At 38.7% G+C, this 22,101-nt stretch overlaps 1 protein-coding gene across 1 annotated transcript in view; it reads left to right on the top strand.

Moving 5' to 3' along the window:
• The first annotated feature begins 5,386 nt into the window (after nucleotides 1-5,386).
• The window catches only part of LOC588842 (DNA damage-binding protein 1), a 39,264-nt gene continuing 22,549 nt past the window's right edge, over nucleotides 5,387-22,101 (top strand). The window contains exons 1-13 of the mRNA XM_030989319.1: nucleotides 5,387-5,686; nucleotides 6,718-6,866; nucleotides 7,367-7,483; nucleotides 8,197-8,342; nucleotides 9,220-9,295; nucleotides 10,934-11,146; nucleotides 12,999-13,157; nucleotides 14,192-14,275; nucleotides 16,012-16,128; nucleotides 17,369-17,471; nucleotides 19,040-19,115; nucleotides 19,811-19,919; nucleotides 21,818-21,996. Coding sequence (XP_030845179.1) covers nucleotides 5,626-5,686; nucleotides 6,718-6,866; nucleotides 7,367-7,483; nucleotides 8,197-8,342; nucleotides 9,220-9,295; nucleotides 10,934-11,146; nucleotides 12,999-13,157; nucleotides 14,192-14,275; nucleotides 16,012-16,128; nucleotides 17,369-17,471; nucleotides 19,040-19,115; nucleotides 19,811-19,919; nucleotides 21,818-21,996 — 1,589 coding nt within the window. The 5' untranslated portion in view covers nucleotides 5,387-5,625. The remainder of the gene's footprint in view (nucleotides 5,687-6,717; nucleotides 6,867-7,366; nucleotides 7,484-8,196; nucleotides 8,343-9,219; nucleotides 9,296-10,933; nucleotides 11,147-12,998; nucleotides 13,158-14,191; nucleotides 14,276-16,011; nucleotides 16,129-17,368; nucleotides 17,472-19,039; nucleotides 19,116-19,810; nucleotides 19,920-21,817; nucleotides 21,997-22,101) is intronic.

Here is a 22,101-nt window from a genome sequence, read left to right as displayed (position 1 = left end):
AAAAGAAGGGGAGATCAGTTGCGAATAATCCCGCCAACAATGTGTGGAGCGGGGTGGGGGCCAAAATGACCTCCCCCCCCCCCCCCAGCAAACCTAAAAGAGAGAGAAGGAAGGGAAGGGAAAGGAAAGAGGAGAGAAAGGTAAAAAAAAAAAAAAAAAAAAGATTTTTTTTTTTTCTTTCTTTTTTGAAATAAATCTTTATTAAGATAAAATCATTGATAACATCGTAGTACATAAACATTCACAACAAAGCACTTAATAACATGTCTAAATGAGGTCAAATCAAATTATATCTCTATTTACTTGATAGCAGATTTTAAATTAGTAATTGTCTTCTTCCACTTAATAATATTCAAATTTGGTGTCTTAGTTTTGTTTTCCTCTACTTCTATTTTGTATTTCAACATAAACAAAAGTTATTTGCTTATTATTCTCGTCACCAGGGGCGTAGACAACGGGGGGGATGAGGGGGATGCATCCCCCCCACCTCACAAGGTGGGGGGGATGGCATGTACAATCATCCCCCCCAGGTTTTGGGGAATGATATTTGCTTACTTAATAAGTCGTAATGATGATAATAATAGTAATAATAATAATGATAACAATTATAATATTAATAATAATAATAATTATGATGATGATAATAATAATCCTCATCATTATTGTAATTGTGTTTATTGTTATTAGCCGCATTCACACGGTGAAAGCCAATTCAGACGGTAAAAAAAAGAAAATCTTACAAGTATTTTGTGGTTATCTTGTGATTTGGAAACCACAAGACAACCACAATATTAAACAGGCGCGGATCTACGGGGGGGGGGTTAGGGGGTTTAAACCCCCCTTGGGCGGCCCCCCCCCCCCCCCAAAAAAAGGGGAAAAAAGAAGAAAAAAAAAGGAAAAAAGAAGAAAAAAAAGGAAAAAAGAAAGAAAAAAGAACGCACGCTGGAGAGAAACCCTTTCAAGTGCAAATATTGTGAGAAGATATTCAACTCATCTGGTAACTTAACCAAACACATGATAACTCTGGATATAACTGTGTATTTAACTGTTAGTTGATTTAAACAGACGTTATCATGCACTGCTTTTTATGGTCTCCATTGTGTTAATAGATGCCAGGAAAACATCACTTACGGGGTTCAAATATACACCCCAAAAAAAAATCGGCTCGCCGCTTCGCGGCTCGTGGACGATGCTCCGCATCGTCATTATTTAGGTCAACCCCCCCTTAGCAAAAAGCTAGATCCGCCCCTGAATCATCCCCCCCAGGTGTACGAACCTGTCTACGCCACTGCTCGTCACTGCATTTTTATTAAATTGATTTCCAACACTTGCTTTATAGATTGCAAATAAAGCATAATGAAGTATTAAATCAATATCTGTAACATTTTCTTTTGCGTCACGAAAACCATATACAACACAAATGGGTGAGAATTTAAAATCTTTACAGAAGGAGTTACATAATAATAGTTCAATAACGTTCCAAAATCGGTAAATATTTTCGCATTAAAAAAAAAAGAGAATGAAGAAAGGTAAGGGATATCAGTTGCAATTTCCCCGCCAACAAGGTGTAGATCGGGGGGGGGGCACTAGCGAACTAATAGGGGAGGGGGGCTTTGGGGAAATAAAATTCAAAGTGGTTTATTTCTAATTCCATAACGATGATTTACAAATATTGCTGAAATGACATAATTTTCCGAGATTTATCCTCATTTTTAAGTAAATTATACTTTTTTATGCGTTTGTTGGAAAATTTACAGCCAGGCAAGAAAATTCTTCTTGAGATGCCTTCATGTCAGGACCCGCGGAACGGCGGGGAACAGGATCCTCGAGCCTCCCCCCCCCCCCACACTTGTTTTGAAAAAGTATATTAAAGAGAAATAGAAAGAAAGAGAGCAAGAAAGAAAAAATAGTTAACTGCCAGTGTCAATTTATAATGAGGTATCAAAATATGCTCATCTGACCATAATTAAATGCCTAAAACCCAGAGGGCTCTGCCCCCTGGATTCCACCTAGGGCCCTTAGGCGGGCCCTAAGTTGCTCATCTGACGGTAATTTAATGCCTAAAATCCCTGATTTCTGGGGGCTCTGCCCCCTGGACCCCACGCCAAATGGGTGTCCTACCAGTGTCACAAAATAATAAGGTATCAAAAAAATGCTCATCTGACCGTAATTAAACGCCTAAAACCCCTGAGCTTCCAGGGGCTCTGCCCCCTGGACCCAAACTAGAGCCCCAAGGCGGGCCCCTTGATACTCAGTTGACCGTAATTGAGTGCCTAAAACCCATGAGCTTCTGGGGGCTACGCCACCTGAACCCCACGCCAATTAGTGACCTGCCAGTGTCACAATTAGGTATCAAAATAATGCTCATCTGACCGTAATTAAATGCCTAAAACCCCTGAACTTCCAGGGCTCTGCCCCCTGAACCGCGCCTAGGGCCCTAAGGCGGACCCCTGAATTCGAATCTGACCATAAACTATTGCCTTAAACCCCTGAGCTTCCGGGGGCGGACAAGGTATCAACCTATGTTCATCTGACCGCAGGCGCGTGGCCAAGGGGCGGTGGGGTGGTCCCAAAAAAAAAACGCCGGCCAAAAAAAGAGAGGAGTGAAAAGGGAGTAGACGAAGAACATTTTTTGAAATTCAGTCAAGGATTAAGAGTCGAGAACGGTACAACGAATCGCCTTCGTTCTCTAATAATTTAATAAAACGTCAAAGCTTCCGCGCTTTGCACAGGAGGGGTGGATCTTAATTCAGACAAGGATTAGGAGACAAGAATGGTAATAAGAATCGTCTTCTTTCTGTAATGAATTAATGAAACGTCAAAGCATCCGCGCTTTGCGAGGGGAGGGGAGGGAGAACTGAATTCAGACGAGGATAATTTTCGAGAACGGTACAACGAATCGTCTTCTTTCTATAATAATTTAATGAAACATCAAAGCTTCCGCGCTTCGCGCGGGAGGGGGGGGGACTGGATTTAGACAAGGATTAAGAGTCGAGAACGTTACAACGAATCGTCTCCTTTCACTAATGATTTAATAAAAAGGTAGAAGGTTCCGCGCTTCGCGCGGGATCGGGGGGGGGGGGGGGAACTAAATTGAGACAAGGATTAAGAGTCGATAACGGTACAACGAATCGTCTTCTTTCTATAATAATTTAATGAAACATCGAAGCTTCCGCTGGAGGGTGGGGACTGGATCTAGACAAGGATTAAGAGTCGAGAACGTTACAACGAATCGTCTCCTTTCACTAATGATTTAATAAAAAGGTAAAAGCTTCCGCGCTTCGCGCGGGATCGGGGGGGGGGGGAAATAAATTAAGACAAGGATTAAGAGTCGATAACGACACAACGAATCGTCTTCTTTCTCTAATGGTCTAATGAAACATAAAATCTTCCGCGCTTCGCGCGGGAGGGGGGGGGACATTAATTGAGACTATAGGATAATTTTTGGGAACGTATACGAATCGTCTTCTTTCTCTAATAATTTATTGAAATGTCAAAGCTTCCGCGCTTCGTGGAGGAGGGAGGGGGAAAACTCGCCGCTCCCTGCACCCACCCCCCCCCCCAATTACGTCACTGCTGGTCACCATTACGTACCAATATTGGGCTTGCATAATTTCAAATTTGGGGCCCCACTAAGAAATCCTGGATCCGCGCCTGGACATAGTCATGATAAGCTCGAATAGAGGCATAAAAACAGTATCTTAGAGAAGTATAATAAATTTAATACAATTTGTTTTTATGATTTCTGTGGAAAAGAATATAGTATGCATTTTAAGAGTTAAAGGCACACTGTACTCCTACTTGTAGCTACTTGCTCCCTCTATATAGACAACTTCCCCAATCGGTGCCTGTTGGTCCCCCATGATCCTCTTTTTCTTACGTTAAATGAGAGCTGAGTTAATGAGATAGCAACCTGTCACAATGACCTTGCTGGCTCGCTGGGTGGTCTAATCCCTTCTAGCTGAAGTAGTAAAGCCTACCTTTAAAGCCTACCGTTAAAGGTTGAATGCAGCTGTACTGAATACCACCAAACTGCAAACAATTTACATAAATTAGCATAACAACCATAAAGACGTGATTTAAATTAGTATATATGACGCTCTGGGCCTAATAAGTACCTGTAGAAAGTTTGATGATTTTGTCATGGACCTAAAGACCCTGACTATTATAAAGGAGATGATGTCATAAGGATCGGTTGATGGCGCTCTACACAAAAGCTCAAGTCAATTGATTTAGCAATTCATTTCAAGTTAATTATTTTCCTATCTTATGTTGTGTTAAAATGTTTGTTTTTAGTTTTCCAATTTCTCATGCAGTTATTCTTTCCTGACCTCTGATTTTTATATGTTGGGGCTTTTGTTTTAGAAGTAAATATCAAGGTAAGCAAGGGCGTCAATCCGAGCTTGAGCATGGGAGGGACCAATTATCTTTTTTGGGGGTTCCCAATTCGTCAATTTAGCTGCGAATCAGCCAGCCAGTGAATAATGGGGGAGGGGGAGGGTAAGAGCACTTTTTTTTTTCTTTTTTTTTTTTTTTGGGGGGGGGGGGGCAATTCGTCAGGAAATATTTAGCGTCGAATCAGCTAGCCAGTGAATAAGCGGGGGGGGGGGGGGGGGTTAAGAGGCACTTTTTGGGGCCAATTCGTGAGAAGTTTGTATACAATATCTTTGTTCCTCGTGGTCACTCTTGTTTTCTGACAAAACATGGGGGACATCTAGTAGGAAAAAATTATTGTTATTGCCCCACCTTTTTTAAATGCGCGAACCATGATTGTACTGCTTCTTGGTTCTTGGCTCTTGGTTCTTGGTCGGTTGGTCCTCCAAAATACTCGTCTGAGTTTTAACTGCTGCATATCTTGGCCGTGAATATTGCGTAGATGAAGAGAAATGGTCCATCATCGATCTACATCAGTGCGCGGTGATAACCTTACGCCGCACCTCCCCCCCCCCCCCCCCCCCCCCCCCCCCCCCCCCCCCCCCCCCTGTGTGAAAAAAGTGTAAAAAGAAGTTAATTTTACCCTTTTTTTAGATCCCCCCCCCCCCGGCGCTCAAGGGGGAGGGGTGCGATTTTATAAATTTTCGAGGGCAAAACAAAATTAGTGCACTACCCCCCAGTCCCCCTTGATTCCACACCTCGAGAAATGCATTATCAAATACATGTGTTCATTGATTCATTCCATGTTAATTTCTCATCAATGATAAGTCCGAGGAACTTAGAACTCTTCTTTTATTGAATGGAAACAGCATGCAGAAGCTGAGTTACAACCACAAAATTGTGGTTATTATACAAAATTATAAAGCATGATTATTATTATTATTATTACGCTGCACCCAAGCATGCAATATGCATATTGCGCGCTAAGCTAAAATACTGCCAATATAAATTGTGCGCGGGCCCAGCGAACAACGTGCCCTTTGCACTAAACAGCGCGCGGTAATGGGTAGTGTGTGCATGCACATCTTTTATTCAGTCCCGGTCCCGCTCGTTCGATTCTGAGCTGTGTTGTTGGTAGCTGCGAAGGAGCGAAGGCCACTTTTAAGTTTTATGATCTTCTCTCATGTCTTTTTGTGGCGGATTTAAGAAAGTATACAAGTATTCTTCCACTGTTGAGGCATAAAAGGGGAGATGGCGTACAACTATGTGGTTACGGCGCACAAACCAACAGCTGTCAATGGCTGTGTCACAGGTGAGATTGAGAATGACTGACAATCATAATGCCTGGATGAGAATAATCAGTGAGAAAGATTGATCGAAAACTAAAAGCATGAAAAGTAGCGTAGAATAGAACTAAAAGTAAAATTAAAAACTAAAATTACAACTACAACTACGAATAATGAAGAAAATCTACCAGTTAAGACTAGTGGTCGATACACATTAGACTAGATATCTAAAGTTAGGCCTAGACTAGGCCCTAGCTAACTCCACTCTCCAGGAAGCCCCATTCCGACGTTGGAGCTTCAGTGGGTGCATAGGCATAGCATAGACTCTAACGTTAGGAAAACATCCAAACAGCGGGTTGGGCGACATTATCTCAAAATATGCAAAGGGAGTAATTACAATTTTGACTAACTAGGTTACTGGACTCCCCTGGGCATCTGGCTGGCCACTTTAAATTATAATTTAAAGAAGTCTTTGATGGGAAAAATGGGGTGATTCTTCGACCTACCCCGACGATTCTTCCATGTTCGATGTTGAATCGACAATTTAGTTGGCTACCCGACTTTTGAAATTATTCACAATTTGCTGACCTACCTTTCATCCACTTATATTAAAGTTTTGTTTGCAATTACCATAATACTAAAATTTCATAATTTGTTTGTTTACGCTATTGAACCAAACAATGTTTGCATATTTTCAAATGTTCCAGACTTGATTACAATTTTTGCTATTTTGTGGTTCCTTTTGTCCTTTTTTATGTTATTGTATATAAATTTGTATACATTTTGCTTTGTGTTTATTAATGGATAATAAATTTCATGTTAGATGCTGCTTGTAAGTATAGGCTTGCATGGTGATGTAGATATACAGTACTCAGTAGGCTTGCGGGTGCACCATGTGAGAGAGAGGGAGGATTGAGCAGTCCTGAAAAGGACTCTCTGTAATCTTTCTTGAGGGTGTGTAGTCCTGAAAAGGACTGTTGGTGTAGTCTTGAAAATGTTGCAGTTGAAAATGAAATGCTGATAGATTCGAATCAAGTTTATGATTGTTATTCTGCAGGTAACTTCACTTGTGCTGATGACCTGAACCTGATCATTGCTAAGAACACCCGGCTAGAGATCTACGTAGTCACTCCTGAGGGACTCCGACCAATCAAAGAGATCGGCATGTACGGACGCATTGAGGTCATGAAACTATACAAACCACCAGTAAGTATCATCACTGCTTCTTTAGACTATTAACATTTATCTTTTCAAAATGAACAAATCTTTGTTCATTGTTTTTGGTAAAATAGTGTGAAATATAATTTCATGTCTGTTCGGCATTATTTTCATTTGCAAAATAGTTGAGATGAAATTCACTACTAGGCTATTCACTACCGTTTCTACATGTTATCAAAGCCCACCTTTGCATTATATTTCAGCTAAACAATGACGGACAAAGAAAGAGGACAAAATATACAGTTCCTCAGGTAGACAAAGGAACATCCCTTCACTGCTATCATGTAAAAATGTGTAGAACAGGTGTCACATGCATATATTCACCTGTTCTACACATTTTTACATAATAGCAGTGAAGGGATGTTCCTTTGTCTACGACAGCAATTGTTGAGGGTAGAATGAGGAACTGTATATTTGGCCCGTCATGTTCATAGTGCTTTAATCTTGTGAATAAGAGATGAGAATGTATGTGTTTGTCTGTATTACAGGGGTCGCCTAAAGCCTTGCTGTTTGTGTTGACAGCCAAGTATAATGCCTGTATCTTAGAGTGTGTCAACGAGAATGGAACAGAAGAAATCATCACCAAAGCACAAGGAAATGTTCAGGTAAGTCTCAAATTTTCTTCTAGGGAACGTCGTACAAATGCAAGGTGGATATGAACCAAGAAGAATTAAAATGGTCTAGGAGCAAGAATAGGGGCAAACAAACATCATGTAGCACATTTCATTTGGTTTTGCCTGACTGTATGGAAAAGAACTTTGATTTTTGATTTTTTTTTTTTTTTTTTTTTTTTTGGGGGGGGGGGGTAGGGGTTGTTTTTTTGTATGTACCGGTACAATGACAGCCATTTTCATGTATTTAATTTCTTCACTTTGTAACAGATAACAGGCATTTTTGTTTTAAAGGTAAAGACCAGTATTGGAAGCGCCCCAATTTCAAAAAATGAAATGGAAGCTCTTATTACCAATCATGTGAAAGAATATGTTTTGACTAATACATGATAACAATTTTGCCGGGAAACCGCCTACTAATTGATATATTTGGTAAATTGGTTTATCTATTGGTATGTGAGAGATAAACGCACGTGTCGCGCACGTGTGCGTAGTTCCATATACATCTTTCTGTGTACAGTGCTTGTAACTTCACCAAGACTGGGCCAAATTTCTTATCATTTTGATGATTCCAGAACCTTGCAGTACACACCAATACTTATATGCTAGATGATCAACCTTTTCTGATCGATTCGACAACAATTCTTTCACAATGCAATTGCATGACCATAACTGGTCTTTATCTCCTTGATATGTTTGTTTTGTAGGACCGGATTGGGAGACCATCAGAGACTGGACCAATAGGAATCATTGATCCAGAATGCCGTATGATTGGTTTGAGACTCTATGACGGACTCTTCAAAATCATCCCTCTAGACAGAGATAATAAGGAACTCAAAGCATTCAACATTAGGTTTGTAATACATAGGAAGCAAATGCATTCAGCATTAGGTTTGTGATTCATAGAAAACGAATGCATTCAAATTTAGGTTTGTGATTCATAGAAAACGAATGCATTCAATTTTAGGTTTGTGATACATAGAAACAATTGCATTCTATTTTAGGTTTGTGATGCACAGAAAACAAATGCATTTAACATTATGTTTGTAATACATAGGAAGCAAATGCATTCAACATAAGATTTGTAAAAAATAATTCCTGCTTATATAGCATCATGCAGCCATCATGCAGTAAAGCTCATGGCGCTTAGACATTAAATCACCCTGGTTATAGCCGAGCCACTAAAGAAACTAGTGCTCAAGCATATCAGGTACCCATTTTGCACCTGAGTGGCAAATGTAGATTAATGTGTTGCCAAAGGAGGTTAGTGTGGGGCTGGGTTTTGAACCCAGAACCTTGTGATCTACTGTCTGGCGACTTGACCAGAAGACAACAGCACCTCTACATAATGCATTGAAAACAAAAGCATTCAAATATTAGGTTTGTAATACATAGAAAACAAATGCATTCAACATTCGGTTTGTGATTCATAGAAAACAAATGCATTCAATTTTAGGTTCGTGATTCATAGAAAACGAATGCATTCTATTTTAGGTTTGTGATGCATAGAAAAGAAATGCATTCAACATAAGATTTGTGATACAAAAAAGCTATTGAAAAATATTCATGTTGTGAGACGTACACCAGTTCAGATCCTAAGTCCAGCTGAAAACCATGATAGTAATAGTTGAAAATAATTCTGGTAAACAATTTTATTAATTGTTATTATATTGAAACACCCTTGTTGACAAGTAGTGTTATTGATATTTGTTTGTGTTTGTTTTATACAGGCTTGAAGAACTGAATGTTATCGATGTTCAGTTTCTGTATGGGTGCCATCAACCAACAATCGTCTTCTTGCATCAGGTAAATTCATGTCATCAAGTTTGCTTTTATATTTGTTCTAATTTATTCATTCTTTGGGATTTCTATCTATACAAATGCAGTCAGTCTAACTTATCTTGTGTTTTTTTTTTGTAACACCCTGTTACTTATTCTTTGTAAAGCTCATAAATTTTCACTGTTACATAATGAATTTACTATATGTGGTAGAGATAGGTGCATACTCTGCTATTTATTGGCTCGTTACTCCTCTTCGTTTTAATGTATTTCTTTTTCTTTCTTTTTTCTGTATTGTATTGTATTGAACTCGCAAACAATTATTTGTCAAATTACTGCCGTCTTAATTTTAATTGTGTACCTCTCGCTACAGTAAACAATTTCTGTCCCTGTTATTTTTCAAGTCTCCCAGGAACCTATTCTTTACAAGCTCTGCTTTTCTATAGGTTCCTGCACATTTCACAGTTTGTACTTTTGTCTGGGTTTCCTTTAAATGATATTAGTTGTCAAACAAATGTGATGATTACCTTGTCAACTAATATAATCTTCTTCTTTTTTTTTTAAAATTATGAAACAATTTGTATTTTATGTATATTTTGTTATCTGTATTATTTCTGCAAGTGAAATGTGAAATAAATAAACTCAAACTCAAACTCAAACTATACAGATCATTCTCATTTTGAGTTGAGGTAGTAGATACAGGTGTATACAGATATATCACACAATCTGTCTAGATCTTGATACAGACTAGAGAATCAATGTGACTGGTTAAAGGGATCTGGTAACTTACTTTGTCTCAGATTCTGAAACAAAATCCTGGATTTACCTTATGCTGCAATGATAATTATAAACCTTTAGGTCAGTCAGGAACCCCATGACTTTTACAAGCCGATCGCCTGTCTGATTATCAAGATATTTATGATTGGAAATACACATTTTGAAAACCGTTTGCCAAACGGTTTTCATATACAGTCTACTGGGGAAAACGAGTATGGTGAAACCGGTCACTCAAAGATTTTTACTCTTTTGAGGCACTTCTTGATCATTTTGATGTGCAATTTTTGGGGGGCTTCAATATTACACCATATCACAGACAATGATTACATGTAGGGCCATGTATCTCAGATTTAACATTGTTAAACGATTCCTTTAACTGGTCAACCCCTTCTGTGCTAATGTCTATATATCCTCTGAAATGTAGGAAATAGCTACCAATGGAGCAACAACAATTACAAGTTAATGAATATGTCTTAGATTTACTAAGCGCTTCCAAACTTGGAGATTATTACCCCGGCTTTAGCTGTCCTACCATTGCGGCGCTCTAGCATTTCAAGGAATTAATTCCTGCCAGGTACCACTATAATGCCTAGAAATGTAATATAAGATGGGTAGACAACTATGAGGGCTTGATGCTCAGGGTCATAGAAGGTCGTATTCATGGAAAGAAGAAGAGGGGAAGACCTCGTAAAGGCTTTCTAGACTGTAATTACAAAATGCAGAGCAACAGGGTATGAAATGCTGAAACGGATGGCTCAAGACCGAGGAACTTGGAGAGACACTTGATATAAACTTTTGATTGGGCCACTGAACCTGTCATAAACTGACAGATCACTATTGAGTATGACTGCTTTGGTGATAGTTTTTATATGTACTCTGTCCCTACAGGATCCACACGGTAGGCATGTGAAGACCTACGAGGTGAATCTGAGGGAGAAAGAGTTCAACAGAGGTCCATGGAAGCAAGATAACGTTGAGACGGAAGCGACCATGGTGATTGCTGTACCACAACCCTATGGGGGCGCCCTCATCATCGGCCAGGAATCCATCACATACCACAAAGGAGATAACTATGTAGCTATTGCACCACCCACTATTAAGGTTTGCATTCATTTTGAATTATCACAAAGGAGATTACTATGTAGCTATTGCACCACCCACTATTAAGGTTTGCATTCATTTTGAAATATCATATATCACAAAGGAGATAACTATGTAGCTATTGCACCACCCACTATTAAGGTTTGCATTCATTTTGAATTATCATATATCACAAAGGAGATAACTATGTAGCTATTGCACCACCCACTATTAAGGTTTGCATTCATTTTGAATTATCACAAAGGAGATTACTATGTAGCTATTGCACCACCCACTATTAAGGTTTGCATTCATTTTGAATTATCATGTATCACAATTATACAGTAGGCTTGCGGGTGCACCATGTGAGAGAGAGAGGGAGGATTTTTCTTGAGGGTGTGAAGTCCTGAAAAGGACTGTTGTTGTAGTCTTGAAAAAGACTGTTGGTTATCTTTCTTTTTGCTTATAGTTCTAAGGAGAACTATAGCGCTTGGAGAGGATGAGTAGCGGGAATGACTCAACATTTCAAACAGGTTGACTATCTGCGTCAGGAGTGGAGCATAGCTAAGAAAGATAACCAACATCTTTTTTATGACTACAACAACAATCCTTTTCAGGACTACACACCCTCAAGAAAGATTACAGAGAGTCCTTTTCAGGACTCCTCAATCCTCCTACAAGCCGATACTTACAAGCAGCATCATTTTGAATTAGTTATCAAATCTTCTTATTCTGTTGTATGACAGCAGGGGGGTGTTTCACAAAGCTCCTAAGTTGGACTTAAAAATTATGGAAAACCGTTAGCATCTTTGAAAATATTTTGTAGAAGTTATTTTAAAAGGCAGAACATGATCATTCATATTTTCTATTATCAAGGAGATTTCATGTTCTTGATGTGTAATTTATGAAAAGTCTAAAATTCTTGAAAATTTTAGTTGAATATATTTTATTTTAAAGCTACAAATGGCTCTCCATAATTTTTAAGTCCAACTCAGAGTTAAGTTCGAATTAGGATCTTTGTGTAACACCCCCCTGGTCTCGTCTTATAAAGAGTAGTGTTTGATCCAAATCAATTGCAAGCCCTCCCAATCAATCGCAAGTTTGCAATGTTCTATCTCTTATGTACATATGTGCAATTGATATCAATCCCAAATAAGTTGCGATTAAAGGGAGTGTATCAAGGGAAATACTGGTTAACGCCATCTACGTCTCCTTTTGGAAAACTGCACATAAACGAATGGACTTGATTAACTGGGTCAGTGCGCTCTAGCGTTTGCGAAATAGACCGAAGTGCTCCTCACACTTCGGTTTGCGTATTTTGCATGCACGTGAATGCTGCGGTCGCGTCGTTCGTAGTCGTATAATACCCGATTGGCCCCAGGTAGGGCCACGGGAAAGACACATAGTCTCCTCATGACACACTCCCTTTAATATCAACTGTTTATAAGACAGGGCCCTAAGGTAGGCAAACCAAGGTTGGGGAGCCATACAAGGGCAACATCTGACACAGGTGGTGTTCCTTGATCTTACAAAGTTCTCAAATATGCACGTTTTTATTTCATATGAAAATACTGGTTATTGGTGGTTATTTTACCTGACTGCCAAGAGAGCATAAATGCTTGTAAGTCAGCAACCAGACGGCCAATGGCTTTAGGTCCTCTCTGAGGGAACTGGTAATGAGGATTAATGCCTTAACAAAAGGCACTAGCGCATCGAGTTGGTTTCGAACCTGGGTCAACGGATTTCGAGACCACTGCTCTACCAACTGAGCTATCGCGCCTCCTCAGCAATCACCAAACTGTGTTCAGAACATTATTTATTCACTTTGTACATTGCACTAAATGAATATTCTGGTATGGTTTCTCTTTCACAGAATAGCACACTTGTTTGTTATGGTCGCCTTGACAACAATGGATCTCGTTACCTTCTCGGCGACCTGACAGGTCGTCTGTTCTTACTCCTCCTTGACAAGGAGGAAAGCATGGACGGAGCAGCGACCGTTAAAGATCTCAAGCTGGAGTTCTTGGGAGAGGTGAGAACAATTATCAAAACCTCCGAGGAAAAATGAGAACTGTTTTAAACTCAAGAGGTTCTTAGGATAGATCTAATATACAGAGCTGCCAACCATTGCCGGAATTACTCCGTTTTTTCTTCATAAAATACGCTTTAAAAAAAAAAATTATGCCTCCGTTACGAAGTAGCCGGAGGCATTATGTTTTCGGGTTGTCCGTCCGTCCGTACGTCCCGTTCTCGTGATCGCGTTATCTCAAGAACCGACTGATGGATTCCTACCAAACTTTGGTCATGTATGTAACTTGCAGAGCCAATGAATTGGTTAGATTTAGGGCTCACAGGGTCAAAGGTTACAGGGCTCAATATGTATGCAAAAACAGCTCGTGATCGCTTTATCACAAGAACTGATTGATGGGTTCAGGCCAAACTTAGGTCATGTATGTTACTTGCAGAGCTAATTAATTGATTGGATTTTGGGGTCACAAAGTCATGAGGTCACAGATCAAAGGGTCATATATGTATATGAAAAATAGCTTGTAATCACGATATTCTGAGAACCTGTTAATGGATTACAATCGAACTTGACTTTGAAAAATTTCTTCTCCCTGCCTTTTGTACATCAAATTTCATGTTTTTCCTTCTTTCTTGTGACTGAGATAATCTACTTCCCTGAAAGCAAGGTATAGAATGCAAAATGATATTCTACTTCATATGTTATGAAGTCGGATCAAGAACACATATAAATACAAAGAAAACGAAAGAATTTTGAAATTTGATGTACAAAAGGCATGGAGAGTTGTCCACAAATGATGTCATCATATTGAATATCGCCCTCTAGTGACTAGTCATTTCAAAAAGCTTTAACTTCCTTATTCCTTGCCCGATTTTGTTCAAATTTTCACTGATTTTATTCAAATATCTTAAACTTTACAATAAAAGTAACTTAGTATGAAGGTTTAGGTTCCCTTTAACATATGACTTAAATACAGGTTTACTATTGGCTTCATTCTTGAACCCGTCTTCTAAATAATGTTTTCATACTGTATCTTATAGACATCTATAGCTGAATGCCTGACGTACCTTGATAATGGAGTGGTCTTCATTGGATCTCGTCTGGGTGATTCACAGCTGGTCCGGGTAAGATCCTCATCTTCAGGGGGGCATTTCACAAAACTTGTCATCAGTGACAAATTACAGTTTTTGTTACAAGCTACTGAAATCCTTGCTTCTGATTGGTTATCAGCAGATTTGTCACTGATTTTGGTCATTTGTCATTGAAAAAGGGCTTTGTGAAACAGGTTCCTGAAGATTAAGCAACAATAGAACGTTAAAGGGAGTGAGTCATCAGATTCCATGTGCAGAAGGCCATAATTCGCTGACACCAGACTTGGTGGAAATACCATTAATGTGTGAACAAGTCTGCACTCAGCAAACCCCTAGGCCTATCAAGAAATACCCCCTAGTCTCTTGGAGCGTCTTCAGATGAGGGAAAAGGGAAACAAATTCTTTAGCATATGGGGCAATAAATAAGGAATTGTAAGAATTACGTAAGGCTTGTTGGTCATAAAACTGAAGGTGATTGACAACACCTGTTATTAGGTAAACACTTGAATGATGTCAAATTCTCCATCAGCGGCCACTTCTATGCCTCTTTAAAGGTAAAGTTCAGTTTTGGAAACCCCCCCCCCCCTCAAAAAATGAAATGGAAGCCTTATTACCAATCATGTGAAAGAATATGTTTTGACTAATACGTAATGATACAAATTTTGCTGAGAAACCACCTACTGATTGATATATTTGGTAAAATATTATATCTATTTGGACCTGATAGATATAAGACACGTGTCATGTAGTCCCATATACATCTTTCTGTGTACAGTGCTTGTAACTTTACCAAGACTGGGCCAAATTTCTTGATTCCAGAACCTTGCAATACACACCAATACTTATATGCTAGATGATCAACCTTTTCTGATCGATTCCACAACGTTTCTTTCACAATGCAACCGCATGACCATAACTGGTTGTTATCTTTAAGATGAACACTAATTGTGAACATAGAGTAACATAATCAATTCAGTTTAGCCAGTATGAGATTAAGATTATCACTACAAAATGTACCTGTAGTGCCAAGCAGTACATGAATTTCAACAAGAGCTTTTAAGTGGACTTGGTAGTGTGAATTGAATTTTCCTCATGGACTTGTGTGTAATCCACAATTCTTTGCAGTTACGAAGTTCTTTTACAATTTGCTGCACAAGTATTAGTTACTATATCTTCATGTGCAAACTTTCTATAATTTGCAGGGCTTAAATTAATCCAAGGCCATGGCCGTGGATGCCCTTTTGATTGGCCTCAATTCCCCTCTCATTGGCCTTGGAGATTTTTTGTGCCCTTTCCAATTCTTCCTACTTGTGCTGTAATATAAGAATGTGCCCTACAGAAAAGTGGCCTTGCCCTAAAAATATTGAAATTTAAGGCCTGAATTTGTATTGGTCTTTCTAGGGCTATATTGTCCGAAGGTCTTGTTTATTTGTGTTGTTGTTACATTCTTCAAATGCTTACTACTTTTACGAATTTGCTACCCTGGTTTTATGATGTAAGCTTTCAAATGATTTTACCATTGATAATTACAAGGCTAGGGTTAGGGTTAGTATCATCACAAGTCTTTTTTTTTTATATAGTGGTACGGAGTGCAGTTTTATTAATCAGCAAAGGATGGTTAGGCCATAGCAGAGTATTCAAGCTGCCACATTCAAATATAGAGTATAGATTACATCCACTAGACCATAATTTCTAGTCAGTAAACAGAAACATGCCCACTTTACATGTTTGGAGTGTTTATTAATCATAAAATCCATTTTGTCTTACAGTTGAACACAGAATCAGATGAGAGTGGATCCTATGTCACTATGATGGAAACTTTCACCAATCTAGGACCTATCGTAGACATGGCTGTAGTAGACCTAGATAGACAAGGCCAGGGCCAGGTAAGATAACCTCTAGTAGACCTTGATAGACAGGACCAGGTAAGATGGCCTCTAGTAGACCAAGATATACAAGACCAGGACCAGGAATGAAGGCCTCTAGTAGACATGGCTGTAGTAGACCTTGATAGACAAGACCAGGGCCAGTTAAGATAACCTCTAGTAGACCTTGATAGACAAGACCAGGGCCTGGTAAGATGGCCTCTAGAGGACTTGGCTGTAGTAGACCAAGATAGACAAGACCAGGGCCAGTTAAGATAACCTCTAGTAGACCTTGGTAGACAAGACCAGGGCCAAGTAAGATGGCCTCTAGTAGACATGGCTGTAGTAGACTAGATAGACAAGATTAGGGCCAGTTAAGATAACCTCTAGTAGACCTTGGTAGACAAGACCAGGGCCAGGTAAGGTGGCCTCTAGTAGACATGGCTGTAGTAGACTAGATAGACAAGGCCAGGGTCAGGTAAGATAACCTCTAGTAGACCTTGATAGACAAGACCAGGGCCAGTTGAGATGGCCTCTAGTAGACATGGCTTTAGTAGACCTTGATAGACAAGACCAGGGCCAGGAATGAAGGCCTCTAGTAGACATGGCTGTAGTAGACCATGGTAGACAAGACCAAGGCCAGGTAAGGAGGCCTCTAGTAGACATGGCTTTAGTAGACCCAAATGGACAAGGCCAGGGCCAGGTAAGATGGCCTCTAGTAGCCGTGGCTGTAGTAGACCTTGATAGACAAGACCAGGTCCAGGTTAGATGGCCTCTAGTAGACATGACTGTAGTAGACCTAGATAGACAAGACCAGGTCCAGGTTAGATGGCCTCTAGTAGACTTGGCTTTAGTAGACCCAGGTGGACAAGGCCAGGGCCAGGTAAGATGACAAGATTAATGATATTGGAAAATCATTAAAATCTGATTTCTTGCACCAAGCCCATTGTGGACACTTTTATTGATACAGCAAACGTTGTCATGGTTGTATAGCAACACAATACATCTAACATGGTGCAATTAAATCATTAATTCCTATTCTATTAGCTATTTGCATAAATTACTGAACATTTGTAGATTGATATAACTGACAAATTTATTTAAGGGCTCTAATTATAGTACATTTTCTGTAATATTGACGTGATATTATCCAGCTAAACCCATAAGATGAGAAGAATGTTGTTAATGTGTTCTTTATTTTTAATCCCTAAATTTAAGAAAACACTATTTTGATTTATTTTCTGCCGTTCATTATCTTTAGTTGGTAACCTGTTCAGGAGCGTACAAAGAGGGTTCACTTCGGATCATTAGAAATGGAATTGGAATCCATGAACATGCCAGCATTGATCTACCGGGTATCAAAGGTACAGTATGTCTCTCTCTCTCTCTCTCTCTATCTTCTTATCTCTCTCTCTCCTTATCTCTTTCTCTCTCTCTCTCTCTCTCTCTCCTTATCTCTCTCTCTCTCTCTCTGTCCTTCTCTCTCTCTCTCCTTTTCTCTCTCTCTCTCTATCTCTCTCTGCCCTTATCTCTCTGTTTTTCTTTCTCTTTGTTTTTCTATCTCTTTCAACTCTTTGTGCCCTGACAGCATTCTCTTTCTTCATTTCCAACTGTGTGTATTATATCCGGAAACCCAAGTTTTCTTTCAATTTAAAGGAATTGTTTAACAATGTTAAATCTGAGACGCACGACCCTACGTGTTATCAGTGTCTGTAATATGGTGTAATATTGAAACCCTAAAAAAATTGCGCTTAAAAATGAGCAAGAAGTGCCTCAAAAAAGTAAAAATCTTTGAGTTTTACCATACTCATTTTCCCCAATAGACTGAAGTGTTATGAAAACTGTTTGGCAAACGGTTTTCAAAATTTGTAATTCCAATCATAAATATCTTGATAATAAGACAAGCGATCGGCTTGTAAAAGTCATGGGGTTCCTGACAGACCTAAAGGTTTATAATTATGATTGCAGCATGAGCTAAATCCAGGATTTTGTTTCAGAATTTGAGACAAAGTTACCGGATGGCTTTAAACTCTTTCTTCATTTCCAACTGTGTGTATTATTATCTGGAAACCCAAGCTTTTCTTTCAGTTTAAACCTGCTCCTAGTGCACACAAACCCTAAAATATCAATCTAAACCCTGTGTGTAACAAAGTTATTGTGGAGTCGTTGAACATGCGGCTGACTTACACGGGGGATATCGAATCACCACTCAAAAACTAGCCTGTCCAAATTTCTGTTTAGATTCTGAGGAAAATTGTTCTGTCATCTTTAGTTTTAAAAACAACATTGTTACTAACTTACTATTATTTGTAACAAGTTCACAAGCACTTCAACTGCGCCTCGTAATAATATGAAAGTATTTCCGAACGCTGAAATAATCTGATCTGATCTGGTTTTCTTACAAAAAGCATAAAACAGCCACACAAAAAGCCATTATTTTTTTTTTTTTTTTTTTTTTTTTTTTTTTTGTCTTAAAAATAGGGGTGGGCCTTATACACAGAGATTTATGGTAATGCCCTTATCCCATTAAATCTCATTTATCTTTCTCCTACCACTTGCAATCTTTAGTTAATATTCGCGATACGCTGCATAGCCCTTTGAAATTGTGTCTGGATTAGCATGTGTGCCCTTGCTGGAATGCTCCCAAGGGAGTGGAGAATGTGCAGAATTGTTATTTATTCCAGTGACCGGGGTTGTAATGATACTGTAAGTGCTTTGGTCAGTTAATGCTAAAGTGCTTTATAAGAAACAGATATTATTATTGTTATCGTTATTATTATTATTATGAATATACTATTTGGTGTTTTCTTCTCTGGGTAAGTATTTATCTTTCTATACACGTGGATATATTTTGTACCATTGTAGACCTTCAAGAATTCAGATTTGATATGGAAACAATCATTTTAACTAATGACTATTTGTTTCATAACAGGTATCTGGCCATTGAAGGTGGATATGAACTCTCAATTTGATGATACATTGGTACTCTCTTTCGTTGGTCAGACCAGGTGAGTTTGATATATTCATTATGTCACAACAAGGTCATAGGTGACACAAGGTCAGAGGTGACACAAGATCAAAGGATAGGTGACACAAGGTCATAAGGTGACACAAGTTCATAGGTGACACACGGTCATAGGTGACACAAGGTTTTAGGTGTCACAAGGTCATAGGTGACACAAGGTCAGAGGTGATGCAAGGCCATAGGGGACACAAGGTCATAGGTGACACAAGGTCATAGGTGACACACGGTCATAGGTGACACAAGGTCAGAGGTGACACAAGGTCAGAGGTGATGCAAGGTCATAGGTGACACAAGGTCAGAGGTGACACAAGGTCATGGGTGACACTAGGTCATAGGTGACACTAGGTCATAGGAGACACAAGGTCATATGGGACACAAGATCATAGGATAGGTGACACAAGGTCATAGGTGACATTAGATTGTACAATCCTACCTTCCTGTACTTCACAACAGTATAAAAATACCTGTAACATTCACAGTTGTAGGTTTTAATCAAAATCACCCCTTCACCAGCAGGTCTTCTGCTCATACACATAATTAACATACATGAATATGTATAAGGTTTACAACAATTATCACTCGTACAGAGCTATTAACATCCTTCAACTGATATGTTTGGTGTCTTGTCACCAACTTGTATTTGTGTTTAATCTTTAAATCCTGTTTACCTTTATGCAGGGTGCTAATGTTGAATGGCGAGGAAGTAGAAGAAACAGAATTACAGGGTTTTGATGGCGAACGTCAATCATTCTACTGTGGTAATGTCTCACACAATCAAATCATTCAGGTAAGTTACTCTATCATTAGTTCCTATCTTTATCCTGTTTAAAGATAAAGTTGAGTTCTGGGGGGTGTTTCACAAAGATTCTAAGTAGAACTTAACTCTAAGTTGGACTTTAAAATTATGGAAAGCCATTAATAGCCTTATAATAAATATATTCAAAAACAAAAATTGAAGTATTTTAGACTTTTGATAAATTTTACATCAAGAACATGAAATATCCCATGACAATAGAAAATATGAATGATTTGAATCAACATTTTATGCCTTTTAAAATAACTTATACAAAATATTTTCATAGATGCTAACAGCTTTCCATAATTTTTAAGTCCAACTTAGGATCTTTGTGAAACACCCCCCTGGTCATGCGATTGCATATAACCACCATTCATTCATTCATTGTGAAAGAAATGTTGTGGAATCAATCAGAAATGGTTGATCTGCTAGCATATAAGTATTGGTGTGTACTGCAAGGTTCTGAAATCATCAAAATGATAAGGAATTTGGCCCAGTCTTGGTAAAGTTAAAAGCACTGTACACAGAAAGAAGTATATGGGACTACACGAACATGTGGCATAAAAATCTGTCCCGATTTTTATGATGTTACATGCCATATTTAGAATATTAAGGCATTTAAAGAAGCCATGCTTTTCAGGGAACATTTTTTATCTGATGTTCTTCCACACTTGCATAATACAATGATAATGCTCACAATTTTTTTTTACCTCTTCCCAGAACTCAACCTTCTCTTTAAAAGTATCCAAATGATCCATGCCCATGAGTTCAGCATGGCTCGGGGTATTTTAACATATTACCCAAGAGGGTAAAAAAGGAAATTATATTTACGGACTTCAAACATGTATTTTTAGGATCAGGACTCTTCATATCTTTGAGAAATGCCAAATTTGGAGCATAATCTATCTCTTTATTTATTTGCCAGATATAAATACTACTAGTTTTATTGTGAACTACAGTGTGACCCAAAAAAAACGAAACAGAGAATTATTGATGCTTTATCATAACTTAATCACAATTATAATTAATAAATGACACATATTTGTAAAGCTTAGATCCTCCTCTTTCATTTGATGCAACTCATATGATGCATATTTCACGCATGAGTGATTAAAAGCAATTTGAAGGAAGGAAACCATAAAGTCATTTGGCGGGCGGTATATGAATTTCGAAGAAAAATTCACATTTCTAGAAAGTTCATTTTCTGCTCTTTCATATGACACCTCAATCAGGAAAAATGAGCAAGGAATAACAAAGTTCTGTTTGTTTAAAGTGATGCTTGCATTTCCATAATTTGATTTAAAAAGTTTGTTTTCACTGGCTGCCTGCCGTAGCAACGAGCAAAAATGACAAAAGACTTAACTCTGTTTCATTGACAACGGAGTTAAGTCTTTTGTCAATTCTGCTTGTTGCTACGGCAGGCAGCCAGTGAAAACGAACTTAAAAAAAAAAAATTAGTCTACACACTGTATAACTATACTTAAATAGCTTTATACACACTGCTGCGTATGATGTACTTAAAATTGGATAGTAGTGGAAATTCTTGCATGCTTTTTAATGAAAAAAACAGTCTTTAGGTCATATCCAAGGAATAGAAAAACTCATAAGGCATTAGTACATTGATTTGGTTTCAAACTGGAGCATTATAAACAAAGCCACTACCGCCACCCATCCTCTCCAAGCGCTATAGTTCTCCTTAGAACTATAAGCTAAGAAAGATAACCAACAGTCTTTTTCAAGACTACACCAACACTCCTTTTCAGGACTACACACCCTCAAGAAAGATTACCGAGAGTCCTTTTCAGGATTCCTCAATCCTCCCTCTCTCTCTCACATGGTGCACCCGCAAGCCTACTGTATATAAACCAACTGTTTCTCTATCTTTGTAGATCACTGGTGCGTCTGTGCGTCTGGTGAGTACACCTACCAAGCGCATGGTGAGTGAGTGGCGCCCCCAATCAGGCAAGAACATCAGCGTAGCATCGTGTAACAGCAAGCAGGTGGTGTGTGCTGCAGGCTCGGACATCTTCTATCTTGAGATCTTTGAAGGAGAAGTAAGACAAGTTAGGTGAGTGATATCTTTGACCTCATGGTAACTACAGAGATGCCAACGTTACGGTTTTGCTACATGTACGTACTCAATATCGAGTTCAGCTAGCCATCATTTTGAAAT

This window comes from Strongylocentrotus purpuratus, unplaced genomic scaffold (assembly GCF_000002235.5).
Source record: "Strongylocentrotus purpuratus isolate Spur 01 unplaced genomic scaffold, Spur_5.0 spur5_scaffold_18, whole genome shotgun sequence".
NCBI lineage: Eukaryota > Metazoa > Echinodermata > Echinoidea > Camarodonta > Strongylocentrotidae > Strongylocentrotus > Strongylocentrotus purpuratus.
The sequence above is the reverse complement of the archived record's forward strand: the minus strand, read 5'-3'. Positions and strand labels throughout refer to the sequence as shown.